Source organism: Thamnophis elegans, chromosome 10 (assembly GCF_009769535.1).
Source record: "Thamnophis elegans isolate rThaEle1 chromosome 10, rThaEle1.pri, whole genome shotgun sequence".
Classification (NCBI taxonomy): domain Eukaryota; kingdom Metazoa; phylum Chordata; class Lepidosauria; order Squamata; family Colubridae; genus Thamnophis; species Thamnophis elegans.
The window spans coordinates 54,247,429-54,271,195 of record NC_045550.1 but is presented as its reverse complement, the minus strand read 5'-3'; the positions used below and the strand labels follow the sequence as shown (position 1 = coordinate 54,271,195).

Below are 23,767 nucleotides of genomic sequence, written 5' to 3'. Positions count from 1 at the left end.
GAATTATGTGCTTTATAGTTGTCGTCTTTGAGGAATCGGAACATTCCAGCCAGCTTCAACTGAAATAGCTGAATTGTCTAGCACACACAAAATCTATTGTAATTTTCATATCATGCTGCCATGGATTTTAGTGCTTAGGATCGCACAACATGCTAAGCTGATAGTGACTACATTATGGCTTGCCATGATTCGGCAGCATTTCCATTGGCTTCCAATTCATTTGCAGGGTTAATTCATAGAATTGATTTTTAGTCTTAAGATTATGAGCGTAGGATTTTTGAAGGTTCTCCTTTGCCTGCATAAACTACTGACCCACCAGAATTGACCTCAAAATCAGATTATTATAGGTGCTGCTGTGAAGATGACAATATTTTACCTACAAGTAGAATTTTTTATAGAGCTGGGGAAAAGCTGAGTGTTTTTTTAGTGTTTTAGTGCTACTCATTTATTTTATTTAAAAAAAACCTTTTAGCCCATTTTCCGTTTCCCTACATCTCATGGAATGATCTGTCCCTATCAATTTAAACTGATGAATACAGGTAGTTCTTGAGTTACAACCACAATTGAGGCCAAAATTTCTATTTCTCAGCAAAACAGGTAAGTGAATTTTGCCCCATCTTACGACTTTTCTTCCCACAGTTGTTAAGTGAGCCACTGCAGTTGTTAAATTAGGAATATGGTTAAGTAAATCTGGCTTCCCCATCGTCTCTGATTGTCAGGTCAAAAAAGGTGATCAGGTGACCCAGGGACGATGCAACCGTCATAAATATGGGTCAGTTGCCAAGCGCCTGGATTTTGATCCCCTGACCATGAGGACACTGTAATAAGTCACTTTTTTCAGTGCCGTTGTAATTTCAAATGGTCACTAAATGAACTGTTGTAAGTCAAGGACTAACCGTATGAAATTATATGTGAAATAATGAAATAATCCTTATACATAAATATGTTTAATCCTTTCCCATAAATATGTGGTATATCTATGTACACTACTGGTTTCCAGAAGAAAGGACAAGAATGCAGTCGGCCATCTGATGAACAAATCCGCTGCTTCAATTACTGCTGCAAAGACCCATTTCCATTAATTTTGCAGAACATTTTCTCACAAGCATTCTTGTATCATCAGTCACACAAATCTATGATAAAGTAAGTTAATACTTTTGGGACTAATAGGTAACGTTGCTAGGTATGTATAATGATCTGAATAGGGAGGCATAACCAACAATTGGCAAATATTTAATACATTTTAGCAATTAAAACTTATCAATCTGTATTCAATGTAAAACCATATTATTTCTTTTCTTCTGTACAGCCAAGAGATGTATTTCCTGTTCTATGCAAAACTGCTTCCCAGAATCAATACTTTTCCAATTTTTTCATCAACTAAGTCTTTGTTCAATGAAACATTTTATTGGTCAACATTTTTAAGGGGGAAAAATCCATAAATTCATTTCGTTCATTTATCTTTCTGACTTCCAATTATATAAATTCAGGAATGAACGGCTTATGATTCAGCACCAGATGCTTCCTCACACCAGTGTCAAACACTAAGATTTTAGTATTTTCAAAAAAAATAGAAGTTTTAATATCAGAGCTGTTTTTGAAAAATGTTAATGGTTTGCCTTGATTCTTTTTTTAAAAAAAATAAGCATACTTTCCCAATATCTGACACCATTCGTTCCCTACTGGCTTTGTAACACTTTTTAAAATGACAAGATCACCTATTTTCATGCACTCAAAGATAGTATGTGGGAATGCTATTGCTCCTGAAGTAATGTGATAATTAAAAATGCTACTTCACAAAATAAGACTGACATTATAAAGCTCCTATTGGTATTTAGAAATGCTCAAAGAACAATATTAAATATGAAAATACTTACTAGCTATCAAATTGTTATTCTAACCCACTAGAGTGAATAAATAAAATATTTCAGACTCAATTTCAGCAACCCCTTTTCAAAACAGCACTCAGTATAGTACTAAAAACTGGTTATTTAACCATTAATAATTAACATTTAGTGTAAAAGTTCAACATGAAAATCTGCAATTAAAGATGTTTTCACTGTTTAATGATTTCCAATTAACAGTTTTCTCTTTGATACAGAATCATGAAATGAAATATTGGAGCAAAGCAAAAATAAAACTACTTTTTTTTCAGTTTTAGATTCTTGAATTGCATGCAAAAAGGTAGATACTGTGTACTTTGAATCAAGAATGTTGCATTCAGTAAGAGTCCTCAAGACAGTTTGTAAAATAAACAGATACATACTGACCACTGTAAAACATAAAATTTCAATGTTGCTCATAACTATAAAAAAAGCAGCACAAATACAGATTTGGTCAGTCTGGAAGTTGTATAAATATACATATTATTGTAGATTTCTATGCACATGTTGGACATAATCTACTGAAAACGTTTCTTGTGCAGATCACCATAGAAATGTTTGTGAGTTCCCAAACACCTCCGCTACTGATGTGAGATGCACAGGAAAAATTTTCCATAATTGTGCCCTATACCTTCACTTTTCCATGGCTTGACCTCTCCTTGGCAGGTAAACTTTTTTTTAGCCTTGCTGAGAAAATGCAGGTGCACTCTGGATGGCATTTTATTTTCCTTTTCCATTTTTTGAAGATTTCTGAATCTGAAGTTTTAATTCCTTGATCATCTTCTCTAACTTCTGTCTCGCTTCCCGTTCCTGTCTCAGTTCATCTTGGAGCTCTTGTCTATCGGCCTCTGCATGATCCAGCCTCTGCCTCAGTTCTGCTAACTGCAAGTTTGAAAAGTAAAGACAAGTTAGAACAGCTGGTATATCATACACTTGTTCCTTAATCCTGGTGACATAGGCAGACATTTCATTCTGCTTCAAAATGGAGCATCTTTCAGTGATCATGGCATTAAAAAATACCAGACTGAAACATAAATATGTCCAAATATATACCAAAAAAATATTACAAATTTAAATTTCTTTTTACATTTTCTATTTCCACTTCGTTATTGCAATATTTTAAGTGAAAATATTCTTACTTCTTTGACATAGAGGTTTCTAAATTTCCAGAAAAACCAAACATTCATTAAAGAATGGAATAGAAAGAACGGAAATAGCTATTTTTGAGTTAGTAAACTGTAAATAATGTAGGAAAAATCAAATCAGTAAGGGAAGTGAAAGATATATGGCATTTCGTCTGTACACATTATAGTGTAGGCATAAGAAAAGTAAGGCATATTTAGTGCTAAATAAGGAAACTGTTTCTAAAGATAAATAAGGCTACAATCCATATGCTTGAATGCATGGAGCTCCAATGTGTTAGATCTTCAGACACCTGAAGGGCAGAACTAGCAAGAGTGTATATTTTGTATATTTTATCAGCAATCCAGCATTACATGTAATCTTCGGTTTACGACTGTTTAATGAAAGTACAACAGCCTTATGAAAAATTACAACATGTACTCACATTTATGACTGTTGAATTACCCTCACAGTCGTGTGACCACAATTCAGGCATTTGGCAACCAGCTCATATTAACAACTGGTTGCAGCATTTTTCAGTCACACGATTGTGATTTTCAACCATTTTTGTCAATTTCTGGCAAAAAAAAAAGCCCACTGGGGAAGCTGAATTTGACTTAACGATCACGATTCACTTCATGACTGTGGTTATTTGATTTGCTACTGTAAAAACTAACATAAGATTGAATCACTCAATTTATGACCACAATGACTTACAATGGAAATTTTGGTCCCAACAATAATCCTAAATTGAGGAGTACTTGTTTCAAAGAAAGATGGCCCAAATGAAACTCAATTTTGCTGCTCACCTGAGCTGCATATTCTGCTTCTTTGTCCTTTTCCAAGCTGGAATCGCAGGTACATTTTTGTTTTATTACCTGCTCCAGCTTCTTCTCTAAATCTCTTTGTTCAACATAAAACTCTTGCATTCTTTGAGCATGCTCAGTCTGCAAAGATTCAAGTTCTTTTTGTAAATTTTGTTGCTCTTCTGTCAGCTCCTTCATGGCTTTGGAACTACTTAACATTTCAACTTCCTATGAAGAAATGACAATTATATAGAAAGTTTTCAAAACACAGAATTACAAAAAAAATGATGCTTCGAATTTCATAGTTTCAGGTTCTATTTCATTTGAAATAGGACTTAGTATAAATACACATCTTGTGCTTTCTTCTCTCAGGAATGTAACTCATTGTGGTTGTTAAGCATGTATTTGTGTGTACATACTATATATACTCTCTATACATGCACACACATATATTACACATGCATGCACGCACACACACACACACTCTTATCAATTATTCACCAGTATTGTATTTCTACTTCAACATTCTCCATTAACACATTCTAAGATATTTTGGGAAAAAATGTTTCAAATAAGTAAAAAATGTGTGAAATGTTGAAAGTTTTTCCCTCACAGCTTTAAATTTTATACTGTAAAGGATTTTCTTCTATATTCAATTAAAATGCTAATCACAAATGTACACTTACAACAATCTGAAACTGCCCTAATTTTATTTCTACTATATCTTCTAACACCAAAGGGAAGTCTCATGACTTCCTGGATATCCTTCTTCCAGATAGTGAGTACGGAGTAATTTTCATCATAGGAACCTTAGGGAACACAGTTAACCTCTGCTCATTATCCAGTGGAGAAATAATAGGTACCAATGTAATGCGAAATGTTATTAGGAATTTCAATCTTCAAAAAGGATGTGTGTGATTCAGCAAAGATTTTACAATACAATACAATAGCAGAGTTGGAAGGGACCTTGGAGGTCTTCTAATCCAGTCCCTTGCCAAGGCAGGAAACCCAATACCATTTCAGAAAATGGCTATCCAACATCTTCTTAAAGACTTCCAGTGTTGGGGCATTCACAACTTCTGGAGGCAAGCTGATTAATTGTTCTAACTGTCAGGAAATTTGTCTTTAGTTCTAAGTTGCCTCTCTCCTTGATTAGTTTCCACTCATTGTTTCTTGTTCTGCCCTGTTCTGCTTTGGAGAATAGTTTGACTCCCTCTTCTTTGTGGCAACCCCTGAGATATTGGAACGCTGTTATCATGTCTCCCCTAGACCTTCTTTTCATTAAACTAAACATACCCAGTTCCTGCAACCATTCTTCATATGTTTAGCCTCCAGTGCCCTAATCATCTTTATTGCTCTTCTCTGTACTCTTTCTAGAGTCTCCACATCATTTTTTTACATCGTGGTGACCAAAACTGAATGCAGTATTCCAAGTGTGGCCTTACCAAGGCATTATAAAGTGGCATTAACACTTCACATGATCTTGATTCTATCCCTCTGTTTATGTAGCTTAGAACTGTATTGGCTTTTTTGGCAGCTGCTGCACACTGCTGGCTCATATTTAAATGGTTGTCCACTAAAATTCCAAGATCCCTCTCAGAGTTTTATCAGAACACTGTTTAGCAAAGTACTGAATCAAAGGGGCCTTCTTCTTCAAAGTACTAGATGAGAGCAGTCACCCCATTTTTGACCCAGATGTTAAAAGGGGATTCTCTGCATACACTCCAGAGTGGGAAAGTTCCATCAATGCAAGAATGACTGAAATGGGTCAGCGTATTGCAACAAAGCATTAAGCGGGAGAACACTTATGTTTGATAATAGCTGAAGTCCAACTTTCAGATTAGCATTCTTAGGTGAAAGCAAGCTTTAATACAAGTAAATGTTAAATGAAATACAGGGAAAGGTTTTTTTTTTTTAACCCTGTCATTGTTTTATTCATAATTATAAACTTTCATCTTAATATGGATGGATACAAAAAAAAGGAAGACACTATTTGGGAGCGAGACAAAAATAAAATGAAGTTCACACATACCATTTGAAGATGCTGCTTCTTTTGCAAAATTGTATGCAACCTTTCTTGCTGTTTAATATACGTTTTCATGACTTCTTCCATCATTTTCCCTTTATCATCATCAGATCCAATACCATTGGAAAGAGCCTGAGATGAGGATTGTGCATCACTACTTATTTCCATTTCATCTTCGGTAGTCTCCCTGGAACTGACCTGTTCTGTTTTCCTTCTGTTTGCAGGTTTCATGGGTATGGGTTGATCTACAGAATCAAAAAATCAGGAAGACAAAGTTTGTTGATTTTCTACAAAAACAGTAATTCCATTAACATTATTATTATTGTTATTATGAAACAAATTCATTTTTTACTCACCTATACTAGCACAAATTCCAGATCTGGGCTTTAAGTCAACCTTCTCTTGTCCTTCAAGAGCGATGTCCTGATAAAAGATGCTTTTTTTGCGTTTGCTACCATTCTGCTGTTTCAGTGATTGCCCGGGAAATGATTTACATACGTCTGATATCTTTTCAACCGTTTTTGTGGTTTCTTTAGTACTAAGAGATACATTGGGAGCAACCACTTTATCACACATGTAAAAGAAATAGCTGGAAACCACAAAATTGAAAAAATTATTAGAATATACATTAATTAAATCATACTGAATCAAGCACAATATAGCCAACAATGGAAACAAACAAGCAAACAAACAAAATATTACTCTCTAATACCCAGCCTGCTACACAGTAGTTGTAGATAATCATTATTTTGTGTAGCACAGGAACTATCAAATCAATTACAAAGAAAATATATTGCCAGCAGTATACTCAAAGATCTATTAACAAAATGAATGAAATAGTCGATTTTAATTTTCAGAGGTATTTTAATACTCCCAATTTTATTAGCTTCCAAATGCATTTTAATGTACTTGTTTTATAACCGCGTAGCCGGCTCAAAGATTCTGGGCAGATCAAAGAGCAGGTGACATTTGTAACCAAAAGGGCTTTTGCAGAACTCCATGTTGTTAATGGTTTCATTTACAAAGGCTGAAGGTGAAGACCCAAGTCATAAAGGCTTTCTAGGTCATTACTAATACTCTGATTTATACTGAGAAACCTCCTGCGAACCGGTGCAGCAGGAGGGGCACTGCACAGATTGTAGGTTACAAACAGTATTCAGAGAGAGTTCCAAGTAGAGCACAGTACATAACTCAAGGACTCCTCACTTCCACCAGAGCATCCTGTGCCAAAAACAATCATATCTCATGCAGGAGCCAAAGCTAAGCAAGGTCTTCCATCTGTTTCACTCAGGCAGGAGCTTAACTGTACATGAACCTGTAGATCACAGACCATCTGTTTCTAACGAAGTATAATTCCAGGAAAAGCCAATCGTGCAGCCGCTGTGGAGTTAGAATGTTTTTCAGATAAGCAGCCACTGTATCTTGTTGAATTTAATTTGGCCATATTTGTTCCAACCTGACCCTCAAAATCTTTAACCACCAGGCCAGGACTTCTGCTGTAAGTCCTACTCAACCTTGGATGTATATTGAGCATCATCACCTTACAGACAATATTTTATTCTAAATTGTTAGATGACCTCACTAAGCTGTTTCATATAGACACTAATGAAAACATCTTCCTGGGTTCTGTTACTGAACATGCTGTTGCTGCTTTAATATTTAATACAAAGGTTCTACTGCTTTCTTAAAAGTAAAACCTCATTCAAAACAAGTAGAACTTTCGGCACTTCGTGAACATGTTGGTGTAATTAGCTGAGGAACAATTCAAATGACACTTTAACTGCTACATCAGCACTGTACAGACATGTCCATCAGCACAGTAGAGCTTCAAATGGTTTCAATAAGCTGCATAGCAAGCTTCATGTGATTAAAATATAGCTCCATTTGATTCTGACAATGATAAGCCACCGTGCCCTATAGTTCTATAGCACTTCTAAAGTAGACAGCATTTTTTAAAATTCTTAAAATAATCTTGAACATGGGCTGAACTTGCTATTCTTTTTCAATGCAGCATCATCTAGAATGAAAAGCAACCACTACAAAGCTATTATTAACAAGCTACTAATTGATTCAGTCACATAAATTATTCCAAGCTACTTGAAAAGTCTCCTCCCTACTTACATAGTTTTGATGATGTGACACTGACAACCATTTCATACTAATGTAAGTTCTACCACAGAGGAGGGTCTCAAAAATGGAGCTTTAGGATTCAATGTATTATGCAATTTATTTCCAGAAAACAGGGGAACATTTTTAGCTCAAATTCACACAAATGTAAATCAGATTAAGTGCATAACTTCAAAGACCAACAGATTAGAGACCCTGAGGATGCTGTACATACAAATGGAAGTTCCAGGAGCCACTATCTTTTATCTGAATAAAACAATTTGGTCCTTCTGGTGCTAATAAAGTAGATGTCCCAGATATTAAACAGCATCAGAGGATGGGAAACGCTAAAAGTTTTCTAGGTCCTCCAAAGGAAAGTTTAAGGTTTTGAGTGGAACTAGTTCTTAGCAAAGATACTGGCAACAGTTAAATTGATGTTTTACATAATTTAATTATACTTTCTGGGATTAAGAAAAAAAAATCCCGTGCAAAAGGTACATCTATTACATAATGCTTTGCTCTACATAATTTATGTAGATCCAACAGTATGTAAAAGGCATATTCTCCATACAACCCCAGAAAGTGTAATTAAATTATGTAAAACATCAATTTAACTCAGGTAAACTATGAAATTATTTATAAGATGGATCATGAAATAATTAAAATATGATTCTCTGATCATTTTTATTAACAGAAGAATGTTACCTGGGATGTATAAATGAATGTGGCTGATCTGTAGAATCTGTTTCTTGCTTTATAACTGGATACCACTGCTGAAATTCTACATTATAATGGGAATCTGCCTAAGGAGGGAAAAATATTTACGTTTGTTATATACCATTCTAGCTTTAAAACAAATAGCAATTGCAATTTTTAATCAATTTTGTAACAGAAAAACAAAATCATAAATATAAATAGCATCGTTTCCATTTTCCCTACTCAAATACAATGTAAATGAAGCCATAAGCAGCTTTTGTAAAGATTGTAAACGAATGCTGTATTTCCTTTTCAGTCAAAAGAAATTGTGCAGTATTTTGATAATTTAACATCAATTAATTATTGATCAATAAAATGGTTGATTAATATATTTTTTAATTTAATATTGCCTATTTAAGAAATGGAATTGTGACTGTCAGGAAATTCACTCAATTCCTAAGAAAACTGCTTATCAAAGTTTACAGGGAACAATTCAAGAAAATCAACATGAGACAATAAAAGCACACTGGTTGAGTGACCAATCCAATAATAGGTAAAATTGACTGTACATGGGAAGCATTACTTGGTGCCAGCTTTTTGTTTTTAATGCATTCAGTTTGTATAGTTTTAATATAGTTCTTATATTGTTGAGTTTGTTATAAGATGAGCAGCTGCTTTAAATAAATATGATAATTAATATATCTAGGAACTCTTATTCATTCATTCATTCATTCATTCATTCCTATCTTTTCAAACAGACCTTTTTAGAAAATCAGTGTTTTCTTGAAGCCTTACAAATTGTTTTTATTTTTATGCTTTTAGATCATTGGTTTTTATGCTAAAAGCAAATCATCTACATTTCAAAACTGAAGGAGAGAAAATAGGTTTTTGTAGGACCAGCGGAGAAGTCTATCAAACCTATTAGAGAAAGCAGATGATTCCACCTCTTTCTCAAGCCGCTTATTTAACTTTATATCATTATGCCATTATGTCTGCCATCTAAGGCAACCAGATAAACATTTGAAGACAGCCCTGTTCTAGTTGGTATAGAACAAATTGGTTTCATTTCGCATTCCTGTTTATATTACTGTTATTGTGGTTGGTCACAGTCAACCAGAAATTTAGACTGAATTTGGCATATTGACTCCTTCCCAGGTATCTGGGATAGGCAAATGTTTTTATTATTTTGGTTTCTGGCAGTCAACTAAATGTTCAAGCTGGATTCGGCACATTTCTCCATTTATCAAGTCCTTCCGAGGAACTTGGATAGGCAGATGTGGATGTTTGACTGTGTTAAATGTATTTTCATATGATGTAAGCTATTCTGAGCAAAGATACCATTTGCAATTGACTGACAGTGAATTTATCAATGTTGATCATGCTAATGTTGGCACACTCAACGTGCCTACTACTATTGGTACTACCTTTGCTTTCTTTTGTCATAGTTGTTTATTTCTATTTGCAGGTTTTCTTTCTATTTATCATCATTATCAAATTTCACTTTGAAATAGCCTGATTAAAAATAGTAAATAAAATTCAAAATAATAATTAAAGATGGAGGCTAACAATAAAGTTAATTACTATAACAACTAGACTTTGATCTTAAGTTCTAATTTAATGAATACTTTTATTTGCCTCCAAATAAGTTTTTGCACATGAATCAAATGTTCCCATGAATAGAAAGGAGCAAAGCAATATGCCTTCATTTTGTTCTGTTGTATGAATGCTACTACAAAGAGCAGCATTTTCCCAATTTTTGCAGGCAATTGACTTCTAGTATATCTAATCTTTCCCCTGACTTTATTTTTAAAAAAATCTTTATTATATAATTTTAAAGAATGTATTTTATTTTTGAATGGCTCTGATTCTCTCATTCATGCTTTTTCAACAATTCTTCAGAATTAGGACTATTTCATACTAGTAGAAGGGTATCCCTACCCACATCATAGCCCAGTTAGTTTTTTCTTTTCTGTTCAAAATGTGAAGATTCCCCTGTACTCTGAATTTTAACACTTGTTATTTTGCTGTTAACAAATCAGAAGTGTTAGAAGCACTGCTGAAGCAGCAAAGTGTTTCTGCACTTTCTGTTAATGCATATATAATAGGAACAATTGAAGGTTTTTATTTTTAAAAACACCTTGCGTATTTTGCATTCTATTTCTAAATCCACTTTAATTTTGGGAGCCAGAGCTACAGTTCTGCAGTTAAGACTAAAAGGAGGAAACTATTTTGAATTCTGATGACATTTGTTTTGACAAAGGAGGCGAAGTAAGTTAACTTTTAAAAAGTGCTTGAAATTATGGCAGAAATGTATGTCTTGTCTTAGTTCACGAGTGCATGTATAAGTATGTATATAATGGCTCTACATACTGTGGCCTCAATTCCCTCCATATAGTCCTCATTTAATGACCGTAATAGGGACCAGAATTTCCCTGACTAAGTGGTGCAGTTGTAAAATGTAGCATCACATGACTGTATCACATAGTGATAGCAATCTCAGCAGTCTCTGTTGCCAAAAAGAGGGGCTGTATATCATTAAGCGAGACCTCACGTGACTGAGATTTGCAACTTCCTACCAAGTTCTAACAAAGTCAATGGGGAAGCTGCAGGAAGTAGCAAGCTCCAATTGCAAGCTTTTCCTTGGGTGGCTTGCAAGCAGGCCAGTCAGCTAACACCTACTATGGAGTGTAAGGAGACGGGATGGACATTGTGGCACGAGTGCAGCAGGGAGGTGGGCATTAAATGAGTGCAATGGGTGAGCACAAATGAGCATTGTGATGTTAATGCAGAAGAGGTGCTGCAGTGTGAGTAGGTTCTGCAGTGCTCCAAGGACAGGCAGGTGGTGAGGCCCACACTCACCCTGCCACTGTGTGTTTCTCAGGACAAAAAGCAACTATAGGAGCGACTGACAGGAGTGATTTGCAACCCTTTGTGCCAGCTGTATTTTTGGGGACATAGTGGCTCAATGGCTAAAACAATGAACTTGTCAATCAGAAGGTCGGCAGTTCGAATCCCTAGTACCATGTAACAGAGTGAGTTCCTGTTACTTGTTTCAGCTTCTGCCAAACTAACAAAAGCATGTAAAAATGCAAGTAGAAAAATAGGGACCACTTTGGTGGGAAGGTAACAGTGTTCCGTGTGTCTTTAGTGTTTAGTCATGCTGGCCACATGACCACAGAATTGTCATTAGACAGCATTGGCTCTTTGGCTTTGGCTTAGAAACAGTGATGAGCACAATGACTAGCACGTATATGCGAGGGTAATCTTTACCTTGTCTATATATTTTTAATGTACATAAGCAATTGTCTTATAATGAGCCTAAGAAGGAATTCAGATCAAAACTAGAGATCATTCCTTAAACGCTCTATAAGTCTGAAATAAGATACATAAGGTTGTGTGTGTGTGTGTGTGTATATATATTCGTAAGTTTGTTTTTATTAAAATGTTCTTTTCTCTAAAAATCATTTTTTTGATCTGTATTATGAAAGCTCCAAATGGTTACACACACACACACACACACACACACACAGCACAATAGCTTTAAAATACACTGCAGATCATATATCAAACAAGATAGGTCATTTATAAGACTTACAATGTAAGGTATTTAATTTATTCAGTATTATTTATTAGTATATACTATTATGAAAGGGTTTAGACTTTAGACAAATATAGTACTGCAGCTGAATGCAAAACAATTCAATTGGCTACATCATTAATGAGTAAATAAATCATGTTAAGCTTACAAATGTAATTTCAACTTCCATAAACTGAGCTGTATCCTATTTACATACAGTTAACCAAATAATCTCTTAAAAACTGATCTGTACAAGACTAATTTAAAACATGATATTACTGCCAGTCATCATATCATGACTGGATTTGCTCCTGTATGTGTAGCCTTAAATGAACCCTACTTCTGTCTGCTTTACTTATTTTATTTTTACTTTACCCTTCCAATGTGTAGGCAAACAAGCAAACTAGTCCATGGATGAATTGGTCCTATAACTGGGAAATCAATGCTACTGAAAATGGAATCCCCTCTGGAGCAAATTTTCCTTCTCAAAAACCTTAATATTCTAAGTGAATAAACTAAGGCATGATCTTGGCATTTTCCAGCAGTCTCCTTCCTAATTGTCTATGAAGAAAAACATAGATGATTCTCCTGCATCTTTGGTATATCCCAGGAAAATTTTGAATTGTTCAGGGATCAGGGATATAAAATGGCTAGGTTTACAAACATGCTTCACCTGATTACTGAATTAATCCATATTATAAATGCACTTAATCCTTTAAATAGTAACTAATTAGACAGCCGGATTCACACAACTTTCTAAGATTAAAACTATATCCCATGTTGTGTGAATGCAGCCATTAGGTCTTTGACTGGTATAGTTACCGGTAAATATGCTGCATTCACACAACCTATAAAGCACAAAACCAATGTTATTGAGAAAAATTGAGTGACAGGTTTTCATCATAATGATAAGCTATAATAGGTTGATTTGTACATGTAGATGATAAAAAGAAAATGATGTGGCGTAGCCTCTTACATGTATGTGACCAAACAGATGTTCTTCATGAAAGACCTAAGAAATGCCCCTACTGTCTTTAAAGAATCATTGACAGTTACTGTGATTTGTCTCATGATCAATTGTATTGTTTTGTTTTTTGTCATGCAAAAAATATGTTTAACTGCTGCCCAGAATATAGGCTTTAGCAGTGCTAATAATTGAGGGTGGAGTTCCTTGGGGTTATAGCAACTGCCTGAACAAGACCCTGTAGCTTTCTTGGCAAGATTTCAGAAGTGATTTGTATTGTCTCCTTCCTAGGGCTCCCAGACTAGTGCAAGGTCACTCAGATCTGGCTGTGTGCCTAAAGTCGGATTAGAACTCATGGCCTTCTGTACCTCTTATAGCAATAGCAATGAGATTTATATACTGCTTCACAGTGCTTTACAGCCTTTTCTAAGCTGTTTAGAGTGTCAGCATATGGCCCCCAATAATCTGGGTAATTTTACTGACCTCAGAAGTATGAAAAGCTGAGTCAACCTTGAGCCTGTGAGAATCAAACTGGTGCCAGTTGGCAAAATTAACCTACAATACTGCATTCTAACCATTTCACCACCATGGCTCATGGTAATTAGTTGTTCCTTGTTTCTAAGAAATTCTACATTAAGCAGATTTTTATCACATATTTCCTTGTGCTTTTCAAGCTACTTCTCAACAGTAGAATGTAGTGGCAGGTTGTATATTTTAGTTAGAAGGTCTACAATCTCAGTTTTAACCCACTTACATGGAGGCTATCAAGGCGTAGTGATTTATTTATGGTCAATAAGATCTAGCAATTATAAAATATATATTTTAAATGGCAAACTATTTCTATATTATCGCAAAGAAAACCATATATAGGCAGCTCAACAATTAGCCTGAAGATAAAATGGCCAAGGCAAAGTTGAAAAGAACGGACCAGTATCAGAAGAAGAGTTCATCAACGTGCATATAATTGGAACATGGAATATGAAAGCAAGGAAGCAAAAAACAAAAAACAAAAAAAAACCACCCTTGAAATTGTCAAAGTGAAATAAAGCATGCTAATTGGAAGATTTATAAATAGGTGAAATTTAGATAGATTGAATGGGCCACTTTAAAATAGGATACGATATCTATGCTGTTAGACCATACAAAAATGGAAATGTCTCTGGGATTTTAAAAAAATGTGCTTGGCTTTATCTAAATAACTAACATAATTATGTCTATTATGGTAGAATTAGTGAATATCAATGTTACACAAGTATTTGAACTTGTAACTGCAGTGGTTAGGTTATTTATAATAGGTAAGACTCTAAAATTCTATGAGAAATTGCAAAAGATACTAAATGCAACTTCAAGAAAAGACATACTGCTACAAATGTATGTATGGACTACAGTATGGAATGAATGGAGAAACCTTGAATTACAGGAAGGTTTGGACTGGATATCTCAATTAAAGCATATAAAACTATACATGAAAATAACAAAAGAAAGAGAATTAAGAAATATTTCAAAACAGGAAACAAAGACAGTCAAGGGAGAACATTACCTGCAGGCCTATTAAATGTTTTCAGTGAATATTGTTAAGAATGGCAGGATTGGAAATTACAGGCTAAAAACTGGTGGTCAAACATATCCAGAAATCACCACTTTGTAGCTTAATGTTAGAAAAGCTCATTATGTAAGTAAACTTGAAAGTATAAACTCGGGTTAATGTTAAATATTAAAAGGTAATGCCAACCAGTGTGCTTTGTGAACTTACAATTGACAACCAAGAACTGAGTAAGGGGGGAGTGGGGAACTGGACAGAGAGGCTTAATAAATTACAGGACTAGACTGTCCATTTAAGAAATAGAGAAGGAATTAATTGTAGGGACACAATTACAAACATAAATAAGACTATGAAGACTAAAGATATTTCTCAACAAAATCATTATAGTATAAAACATTGGTCTTTCTGGTATCACTATAATGAAAGCAATGATCTCTTCAGTAATAATGTATAGCTGTGAAAGCTGGGAATCAAAACCAAGATAAAGATAGATGCCTCTGAATTATGCCTCTGAAGATGCTTATTAATAATAACATGGATCACAAGAAAAATAAATTAGCCAATCCTGAATCAAATTGATTGTTCCTTTAAGGCAGTGTCAATCAGCAAAAACTCACGCTATACATGGAGATGGATGATGAGTACAAAAACAATTTAGCAACATAGAGGGAAATATGGGGATTTTCAAATGCTGTAGTTACTTAGAGCCATGGCTAAATGGTATCTGGCATAGAAGAATACCATTGATTAGATAGATTCCATCAAGTCTGGTTTGACTTTTGATAATAGCGTAGTTAGATAATAACTATTTTGATCTGTCTGCAGTATTATGACTTTTTACAGCCAATCCTGTAATCTTCTTGATTCTATTTTTTTTTTAGTTCTCTCTTATTTTTTAAAATAAAAACTCTTGCTCCAAACACTCCTGAGTGTCTTTTTTTCATACTGCTGCACATGGAGACTGAGCTACAACTTTACTTTTATCAATGCATAATTTGTGATTATTTTAGGCATTTGAGTTTTATACCAGAAGCAAAATTATTTAAGACATTTTTACAACAAAATTCTATCCCGTCATAGACATACATCAGAAATTCAAGTACAGTATTTGAAGCATATTACTTTCCCAGGATTGGCTATCATGTTCTGTGGTCGCAATTTAATTTTTTTCAAAAACATAAACAACTCTATAAAGCATACACTTAATGCATGTAAAAGCAATCTTTACAACTAAGCTATTCAAATATTATATTTTATAAACAGACTTACCTTAGACTGGGGTATTTTTTGAGTCTTCGTGCTAAATTTTTCTTTCATTTGTTCTAAGAGTTGCTTCACATTTCTTTCCTCAGATGTTCCTAAATATTTTTGATTAATGTGAAGATAACAGTGCCACTTCGCTGACTCAAAGCCCCAGTGACAAGTCCTCTTGTCTGGAGATCGATGGGAATGCATCACAAAGGTTTGGGGTGAAAACATTCCATAGCATTCTGAACACTGGATACATGGGGAATCTGGCTGAAGATAAAACTGTGGAGCAAACAAACCTTGACACTTGCCCAAGCATTCATGTTCTACTTCAAAGGCACTTCCAGTCTCCTTTAGTTGGGCCAGTGAACTTTTAGCATGAAGTAGGCTGCCATTTTGAGGAAAAGTGCGAGGACGCAACAATGCATTGCATAATCTTTGAGCATCAGTCAAAGTGATAAGTCCACAAGAAGGAGCATTAAAGGGCAGAATCCCCAAAACTTTTAAGATGTGAAGCTGATCAGAACTACATCTAGAACAATAGATGTAAAGTTCATCACACACTGTGTTAATTTGCTGTAGAGAATAGTCTCTGAGGACAGAATTCAAAACTTGAGGCAAACAAAGTCTTTTTTCTCCTCCAACTTTAAAACAAGCTATAGACTCCCCTTCCAGTAAAGTCTGAGTCAACTCTGTAGAACTATCTGAAGGGACAAGCAATGGGCCAGGAAGAATCTGAGGTGATGGAAGAGGTACAAAAACAGATGACATGTTTTCTTGTGAATGTCGAGCAGAAAATGCTGCTGGTCCACCAAGTGAACTCTGACTGCTTAAATGGAACTGTGCCAATGTATGTTTCAAACCAGGATTTAAGTTCAAAGGCTCTGATGCTGCAGCAATATTTGGTTTGGCATCTTCTTCTCTGTCATCTATAGGATTTTCTTCACATTCATCCAAATGTTCCTTCTTAATTACTGGCAACTTATTTACCATTGTGTGTATTTTATCCTTTACATGGATTTCTGTCATGGCTTTTTTTGATGGAGGGCTGCCATCTTCTTGAGCAACAGTCCCTTTTGATTGATGTCCCAGGATGATTTTTTTCTGTGGAGCTTCCATAGCTAAATTTGAAATAGGTAAATTTGAAATTTCAACAAAGGTAGCTAATTCACATCTCAATTTCCAGTTAGCTTAGTTGCAAAAACTAATATGGCTTTTTGAGAATTACATGAAATTTCTGACATTTAATGCAATATTCTTTCAAAATGACAATATAAAATGTACAACTCAGTATCAGATCAAAATAGTTGGCTCAGACCTTTGTTTTAAAATGATCCAATGATATAATCCAACATAAAACTTTGATTTAACATAAACTCTACTTTTGAAATTTTCCATTTTTATACAAATAAAAGATATTTCTTTCCATTTGAACCTGAATCACAAATGAACCTGTTCTCACATTCAAGGCATACCAATTTCAAACTGGACTGAAAAATAAGTTGGAGGTAGCTTTGTGTAAAAGAGTTCTGATATTCCCAGTATCATAAGCAATGCTTTGAGTTTATTGGACAGAAAAAGAGCAAGAATGACACTTGTTCTTCTAAAAGAAAGCCAAAAGGAATCTGATACCATTGTCCTAGTTTCAACACTACCTATACGTATCTGACGAGGTGGGCAGCACATCTATAAATAAAGGTCACTGTAAATTCCAGTGTTCCAACCACAATCCTTAATCAGAACAAGAAAGTTTGTGACTTCAGCAAAATTAATTTCTAGAGCTAGTATTTTACATATATTTATCCATTAAAGGAATCTGAACAAAGGAAAGAAAAACAATAAATTTAGAAATAGTTTAAAATCAGGGTGGATAAAAATTGATGTTTTTTTTTAAAAAAAAAATTTAAATTGGATTTGTTTATATACATTGGATTATTTTTATTTTTATCAAATTTATTTTAATAAAATGCTTTTGGAGTAAAAAAATCTATCTAAACATAGTTTTCTATTTAAGATACATTAATAATTTAATTTATTCAGCATGAAATGGAGCTTAGTTATGTAGCATGAGCCTGTATATTCAGCAATATTGGGACTGTCAGGGTCAGAGGATTTAAATTGTGATTTAAACTGACTTGATTTAAATCAAATTCACCCTGGTTAAATTAAAAAAAACCTCCAAATATAATAGGATGCATCCTAAATGGATATTACTATATTGGGCCCAGAGATTAAAGCACATTAAATACTTGCACAGCAATGGTTCCAGAGTGAATATGATTTATATTTTAGGATTCTGGATTAAAAGATAAAGATTCTAGGTATGTCTTTGAAACTATTTAATTAACATACTAATACAAAGCCTGTAACCTCTTAGAATCCAAATGTTATCTTGCAAAAAAGATCCATGACCAGTATTCCAAAATATTTGTAAAGCACAAATCAGCCATAAAAAATAGAGTAGCAGCAAAGAGCAAAATGTGTTTTAACTCTTTTTTCCCTTGTACATGATAATCCTCTCCCTATACATGATATTTTCTCCCTTGCAGATGGGGGTAGGGGATTCCTTATTTCTCCTTTCTAATCTCATACTTCCTATTACATTTATTCATCTATGCATGCACAAAAAGGACAGCTACATCCATAAATTCCAATGACCTCCAGTTCTTGTAACTGTGTCATTCAAAATACAATTTAGGCAATTTGATTGCACTATAATCTGACCATCTTTTTCTGTTTTTAGAGGGAAATATTCCCCTCTATCTCTACATACTGATACTAACATAACCATAATGATTCCTACACTTATTTTGAAAGAAAGTAGAATACAAGGAAAGCTTTTGCTAAATTTTCTCCTTCCTCAATGAGATATTTTACACTTTCATAAAGCCCTTAATTACTAGTGCTTGATTTCATAAACACATACATGGTGCCACATTTCCTCAGTTTTCTTTTAAAAAATATTTCCTTTCCTCTAGATCTTTAATTTTGCTGCAAAGCTGTAACTTCCTCTAACTAGAAGCACACTTCTAAAGTTCCCCATTTTCATATGGAACTGTACCAGACTCCACAGTTTATCTCTGAGCTACATTTATTGCCTTCTACACTTACATGCACAATTAGAAAATAAATTAAAATGTTTTACACAAATTATTCCTAAGTAATGTTTTCTAGGGATCTGGAAAAGAGACTTCAGTCTTTTAAAGTAATGATGGTGGCAACCATACTCATAACTCCAACCATACTCATATTTAAAATTAATTTCTGTGTTGCACATTCTACCAGAAATCATTAGAACAAAAAAATTCAAAACACTAAAATTTTTAGTATGTTAAAAACACTAAAACTACAGTCCAAATACTAAAATAACTACTCTATATTTAGAGCAACTTCAGCCTTTTCAAATCAACATAAAACTAAAGTTAGATGAGCGTATTATGGAAACTTCTGTTGTATACCAGTTGTTGTGCAAAAACAAAACAACCCCGTCACTATTGTTTTACATAAAGCAACTCAAACATAATGAATTTTAAACAATGCAGATTGTATTACAAAACACAGCCAATATTCTTCCAGTTTTCTATTATTCAGCATATTTCTCAAAACCTACCTCCTCAGCACTAGAGAATCACTCTCTCTCCCATCAACTAATGTAGAAAAATGTAAATCTTATCCTATGACTGTGTATGTACATTCAACATACTTTGTCTAAATTTCAAATGCATGCTACAATAACATATTTTACTCCTCAGCAGAATCATCCGCACTTCCTATTTACTAGACATATTCTCATCCTCACTCGGGAAAAAAAACTGCATTATTTTCCCATTAAAAGAGCAAAATCCTCAGATTAAAAAATGTCTCCCTTTATTAATTGCCACACAAGTTCCCATGTTACACCCACCTCAATTTCACACAAAATATTTCTTGAAACTAAGACGTTCAAATAATTCAGAGCTTATTTTCCACAACCACAGCAAACCCCCTTTGTCCATATCTATGTAACCTTAAGAAAGATATCTGAAGCCCCCCCCCCCGCACCCCAGTGGCATTTAGCCTAACCTATATCCTCCTGACAGCAGTTCTTTTCGATGAAAACAAGAGTTAGAAAATGGCAGGCAAAGCTTCCCCGAAAGTCTGACTTAACACTTAGTCTGCAGATCACAACCACATCTGATCGGTTGAGGCACAACTTCTTAAAGTTTGCCGTTTACCCCTTTGCCCCAAAAGAACAAAAGTTGGGCCCGATCCACTGCAAAAAAAAAAACACCCTATATACTCCGCCTGGAATCCTTGAATCCGACAGACACGCCAAAAAGAGGAGCAAAACTTCCCCAAGCAGACATTCAGTTCACCTGAATAAGATTACCTGAAAACGCAACGTGAGGGCTTCCAGTGTGTGGGACTGTGGTCGTCGCTCCTCTCATAACATCCCCACTCCCCAAAATATAATAATAACCTGCCTGAAAAAAGCGAGGAAACTCCTCCTTTGTCCCTGACCCAATTCTTGGGGTCCCGGAGTTTGCATCCCCCGCAAATATCCTTTGCTGAAACTAAGGAGCTTCAAAGCCCCCCCCCCCCAATCCTCCAGAAAGCCTCCCTCCCCTTCCTCTCTTTTACGCCGGGTGGGAGGCTGCTTTCGCGGGCGGAATTCCCCCTCCTTTTGCCCTGCCTTCAACTCTCCTCCTTCCTTCCCCCTTTCTTCAGCCAGACGGGCTGGCTCGTCTGCTGCTCCAGACGCTCCTCCTCCCTCCTCCTCCCCCGCGGGGGTGAGGAAGGTGAAGTCTAGCAGTGGAGGCGGGGAGGGCGACGCCGACGCCGCGCGGGGCTGGGAGAGACTGAAAGGGGCTGCTGCCCTCCTCAGCCCCTACCCCCCCCCACACCGCCTGCCCCCTCCACTCCCCCCGTCTGCCTCCTCAACCTCTGTCTGCCCCCCTGACCCCTCCGTCTGCCGCCCTCCCCTCACCCGCCTGTCCCCTCACTCCCTCTGACGGCCACCCCGTCTGCCCGTCACCCCCTCTGTCTGCCCCTCTGACCCCCCCGTCTGCCGCCCTCCCCTCACCCGCCTGTTCCCTCAGTCCCTCTGATGGCCACCCCTCACCCCGTCTGCCCGTCACCCCCTCTGTCTGCCCCCCTGACCCCTCCGTCTGCCGCCCTCCCCTCACCCGCCTGTCCCCTCAGTCCCTCTAACGGCCACCCCTCACCCCGTCACCCCCTCTGTCTGCCCCTCTGACACCCCGTCTGCCCCCTCACTCCCTTTGACGGCCCCCCACACCCCTCACCCTGTCTGCCCCCCTTCCACTCACCCCGTCTTCCCCCTCACTCCCTGTCTCCTCCCCTCCCCTCCTCCGTCTGCCCCTCTGACCCCCAGTCTGCCCCCTCACTCCCTCTGACGGCCTCCCTCACCCCGTCTGCTCCTCACCCTGTCTGCCCCCTTCCACTTACCCCGTCTGCCCCCTCACTCCCTCTGTCTGCCCCTCACCCCGTGTCTGCCCCCCCCCTCACCTCCAGGACGATGATCGGGTTGGGGGGCTTTCCCGCCCCTCCCACACACCCCCTCAGGAAGCTTAATGCCGTTCCGCAGCCCCGCTTCTCACCCCACAGCAGCAGCCCCCAAACCTACTCCCGGACCCTTCCTCCGCTCCTGCTTCCAAGCCTCCCCGGGCGATCTAGGCCAGCCTTCCCTAACTCCCAGCCATCTTCTCCGCGGAGCGGCTGGATTACAATTCCCATCCTCCCCCTCCCCCCCCCCGCCCTGGGGAGCACCGGCGTCGTGGCGCAGCTCAGGTGGCGAAGAGGGGGTGAGGTGAAAAATGAGTCCTGACTGTGCGGCGGCGGCGGCGGAGTCCCCCCCCCCCACTGTAATTCCCTCCCTCTCACCCCGGGTCGGGTTTGGGGGGGATGGGTGCTCGCCTCTCATCTCTCCCCCCCCTCCCGCCTTCCCCGCCGTTCCATTTAACTCAGTGTAACCTACACGCCGCCCGCCCGCCCTTCTTTTCACAGACTGCCCCCCCCCCCGGTTAGAGGGTGGGAAACGTCCTCCTCTCCTTACCGCACATCCCAGCGGGCGCCCCGGTTCTTCCCAAGAGTGGAAGGGAAGCGGCTGCTACTGCCGCCGCCAACGTACCGCCCACCCGTGACCTCACTGCAGAGACAGGAGGAGGAAGAGTGGAAAAGCCGCCGTGACGGAGGCGGCGGCGGTGGTGGTGGTGGCGGCGGCGCACGGGCAAGGAATCCGCCCGGCTCGCGCGTCCCGCCAAGCCCCGCCCCTGTCTGGGCCAGGCGGCGCCGGCGCTGCGCTGCGGCGCGTGTGTGTCTGCCAAGAGACGTCATCCTGCCTCCCCCGCCTTGGGGGAGGAGGAGGGGGGAGGCGAGCGAGGGAAACCCTCGTCTGCGACGCCGTTGGAACGCCGCTCGGCTGGACTCCATGCACGGGTGGGCCAAACCAAGATCATGGATGGGGGTGGATGGGCGATGGGGGGGGGAAGCGAAAGAGGCCGTTAGATTTCCTCAACCCGGTTCAGGTGCGGTGCCTCGAGAGCCACGTGACTCCCCCGGCGTCTCCCCCGCCCTGGCATGGTACGTGATCCCGAGCCGACCTTGGCTGACCTCAAAAAGCCTGAGCCGGCTCTGTTCGCGCCAGGCTCTTAAACTTAACAGGGTTGGAAGGGACCTTTGGAGGTCATCTAGTCCAACACACACCCCCCCACGTTCACGCAGGAAACCTGTACTAGGGGTTCGAACCCGCTGACCTTTCTAATCGACAAGCTCAGCGTCTTACCTACTGAGCCACCTAGTCAGTTCTGTGGGAGAGGAGACCACCGGGAAATCCCAGGCTGTAGGCTTACCAGGGAGGTGGGGGGGGGAGGAGTACTGTAAGGCAGCCACTTCCTATCCCGCAAGATATATAGGGACATATGATCTAAGGTGGAAATTCTCATCTTTCCGCTGCCTCGAACCTTGTCGTCCTCCCTTGTCTCCCCCAAACCACACAGCGTGTTTATGAGTAGACAGCCTCTCTTTGCTTTCCTCTTGGGGTTGTTTCAGAAGAGCAAGCCGCAGGGCGAGGGTGCCACAGTTTTCGCAGGATGCTCCATTTGGGGTTTGTGTGTGAAAATCGAGTTCACAATAAAAGAATGGCGGAGGATAGGAGGGGTGGGCAGACTGGTCTTATGTGGTATTTATGGACCAGAGCAGCTGTCTTCAAACTTGGCAACTTTAAGTCTTGTGGACTTCTGGCTGGAGAATTCTGGGAGTTGAAATTCACAAGTCTTAAAGTTGCCAAGTTTGGGGACCCCTGGACCAGAAACTAGCTGCCTCCAGATTTTCCAGGACTTTAGAGCCCAGGATTTCCAAATCTTGGTCCTAATCCAGAATCATGGCATCTTGTCTTAGTGGGGTTGATTATTCCAGCAATGGGAGTCTAAATGCAAATTCCTGGCTAGGGATTCTGGGAGTTGCAGTTCTGGCACATCTGGAGTTCACCTGATTGGGAAAAACCAGACTCTCTACTGCCATTTCGAAAGCAAAGCTTTCGTGCAATGAATTGCTTAAAGCAGAAAATCCAAATGACGTCTTCCCCCCTCCCACTTCCATTACCCAAAAATATCCGACTTCCCTCTGAATTGCGATGTGAGTCTGGTGTCACTCGATGGGCAATTTATATTGATAAAACTGTCTTGATGTGTGGTTTTAGGGTGTCTGGTAAAAACTCCCATTCTATTTTTTTTTCTTATGTAGCTTGCAATCAACCCTTGAACCCAGAGTTTATAAACCTTAGCAACTAGCCTGGGAAG

General features: G+C 38.3%; 1 protein-coding gene across 2 annotated transcripts; it reads right to left on the bottom strand.

The window, feature by feature from the left end:
• Positions 1-2,049: 2,049 nt before the first annotated feature.
• On the bottom strand, positions 2,050-22,196 carry SKIL (SKI like proto-oncogene). 2 transcript variants are annotated; one of them, XM_032225060.1, is made up of 7 exons: positions 22,024-22,196; positions 15,993-17,092; positions 8,649-8,746; positions 6,194-6,426; positions 5,844-6,082; positions 3,815-4,039; positions 2,050-2,765 (listed from the first exon to the last, which is right to left on the bottom strand). In XM_032225060.1, exons 1-7 carry the CDS (start codon positions 22,028-22,030, stop codon positions 2,604-2,606), a joined length of 2,064 nt encoding a protein of 687 aa, XP_032080951.1. In that variant the 5' UTR covers positions 22,031-22,196; the 3' UTR covers positions 2,050-2,603. The 2 variants fall into 2 exon arrangements, with proteins under 2 accessions (XP_032080951.1, XP_032080950.1); XM_032225059.1 differs by lacking the exon at positions 22,024-22,196 and adding an exon at positions 20,341-20,688.
• Positions 22,197-23,767: the final 1,571 nt, after the last annotated feature.

Coding starts and splice junctions, on each gene's coding strand:
- SKIL (XM_032225059.1), bottom strand. CDS start 20,398: ATGAGAGGAGCGACGACCACAGTCCCACACACTGGAAGCCCTCACGTT. Junction 4,040..5,843: donor AGAAGCAGCATCTTCAAATG/GTATGTGTGAAC, acceptor ATTTCTTCATAG/GAAGTTGAAATGTTAAGTAG. Junction 2,766..3,814: donor AAGCAGAATATGCAGCTCAG/GTGAGCAGCAAA, acceptor TCAAACTTGCAG/TTAGCAGAACTGAGGCAGAG.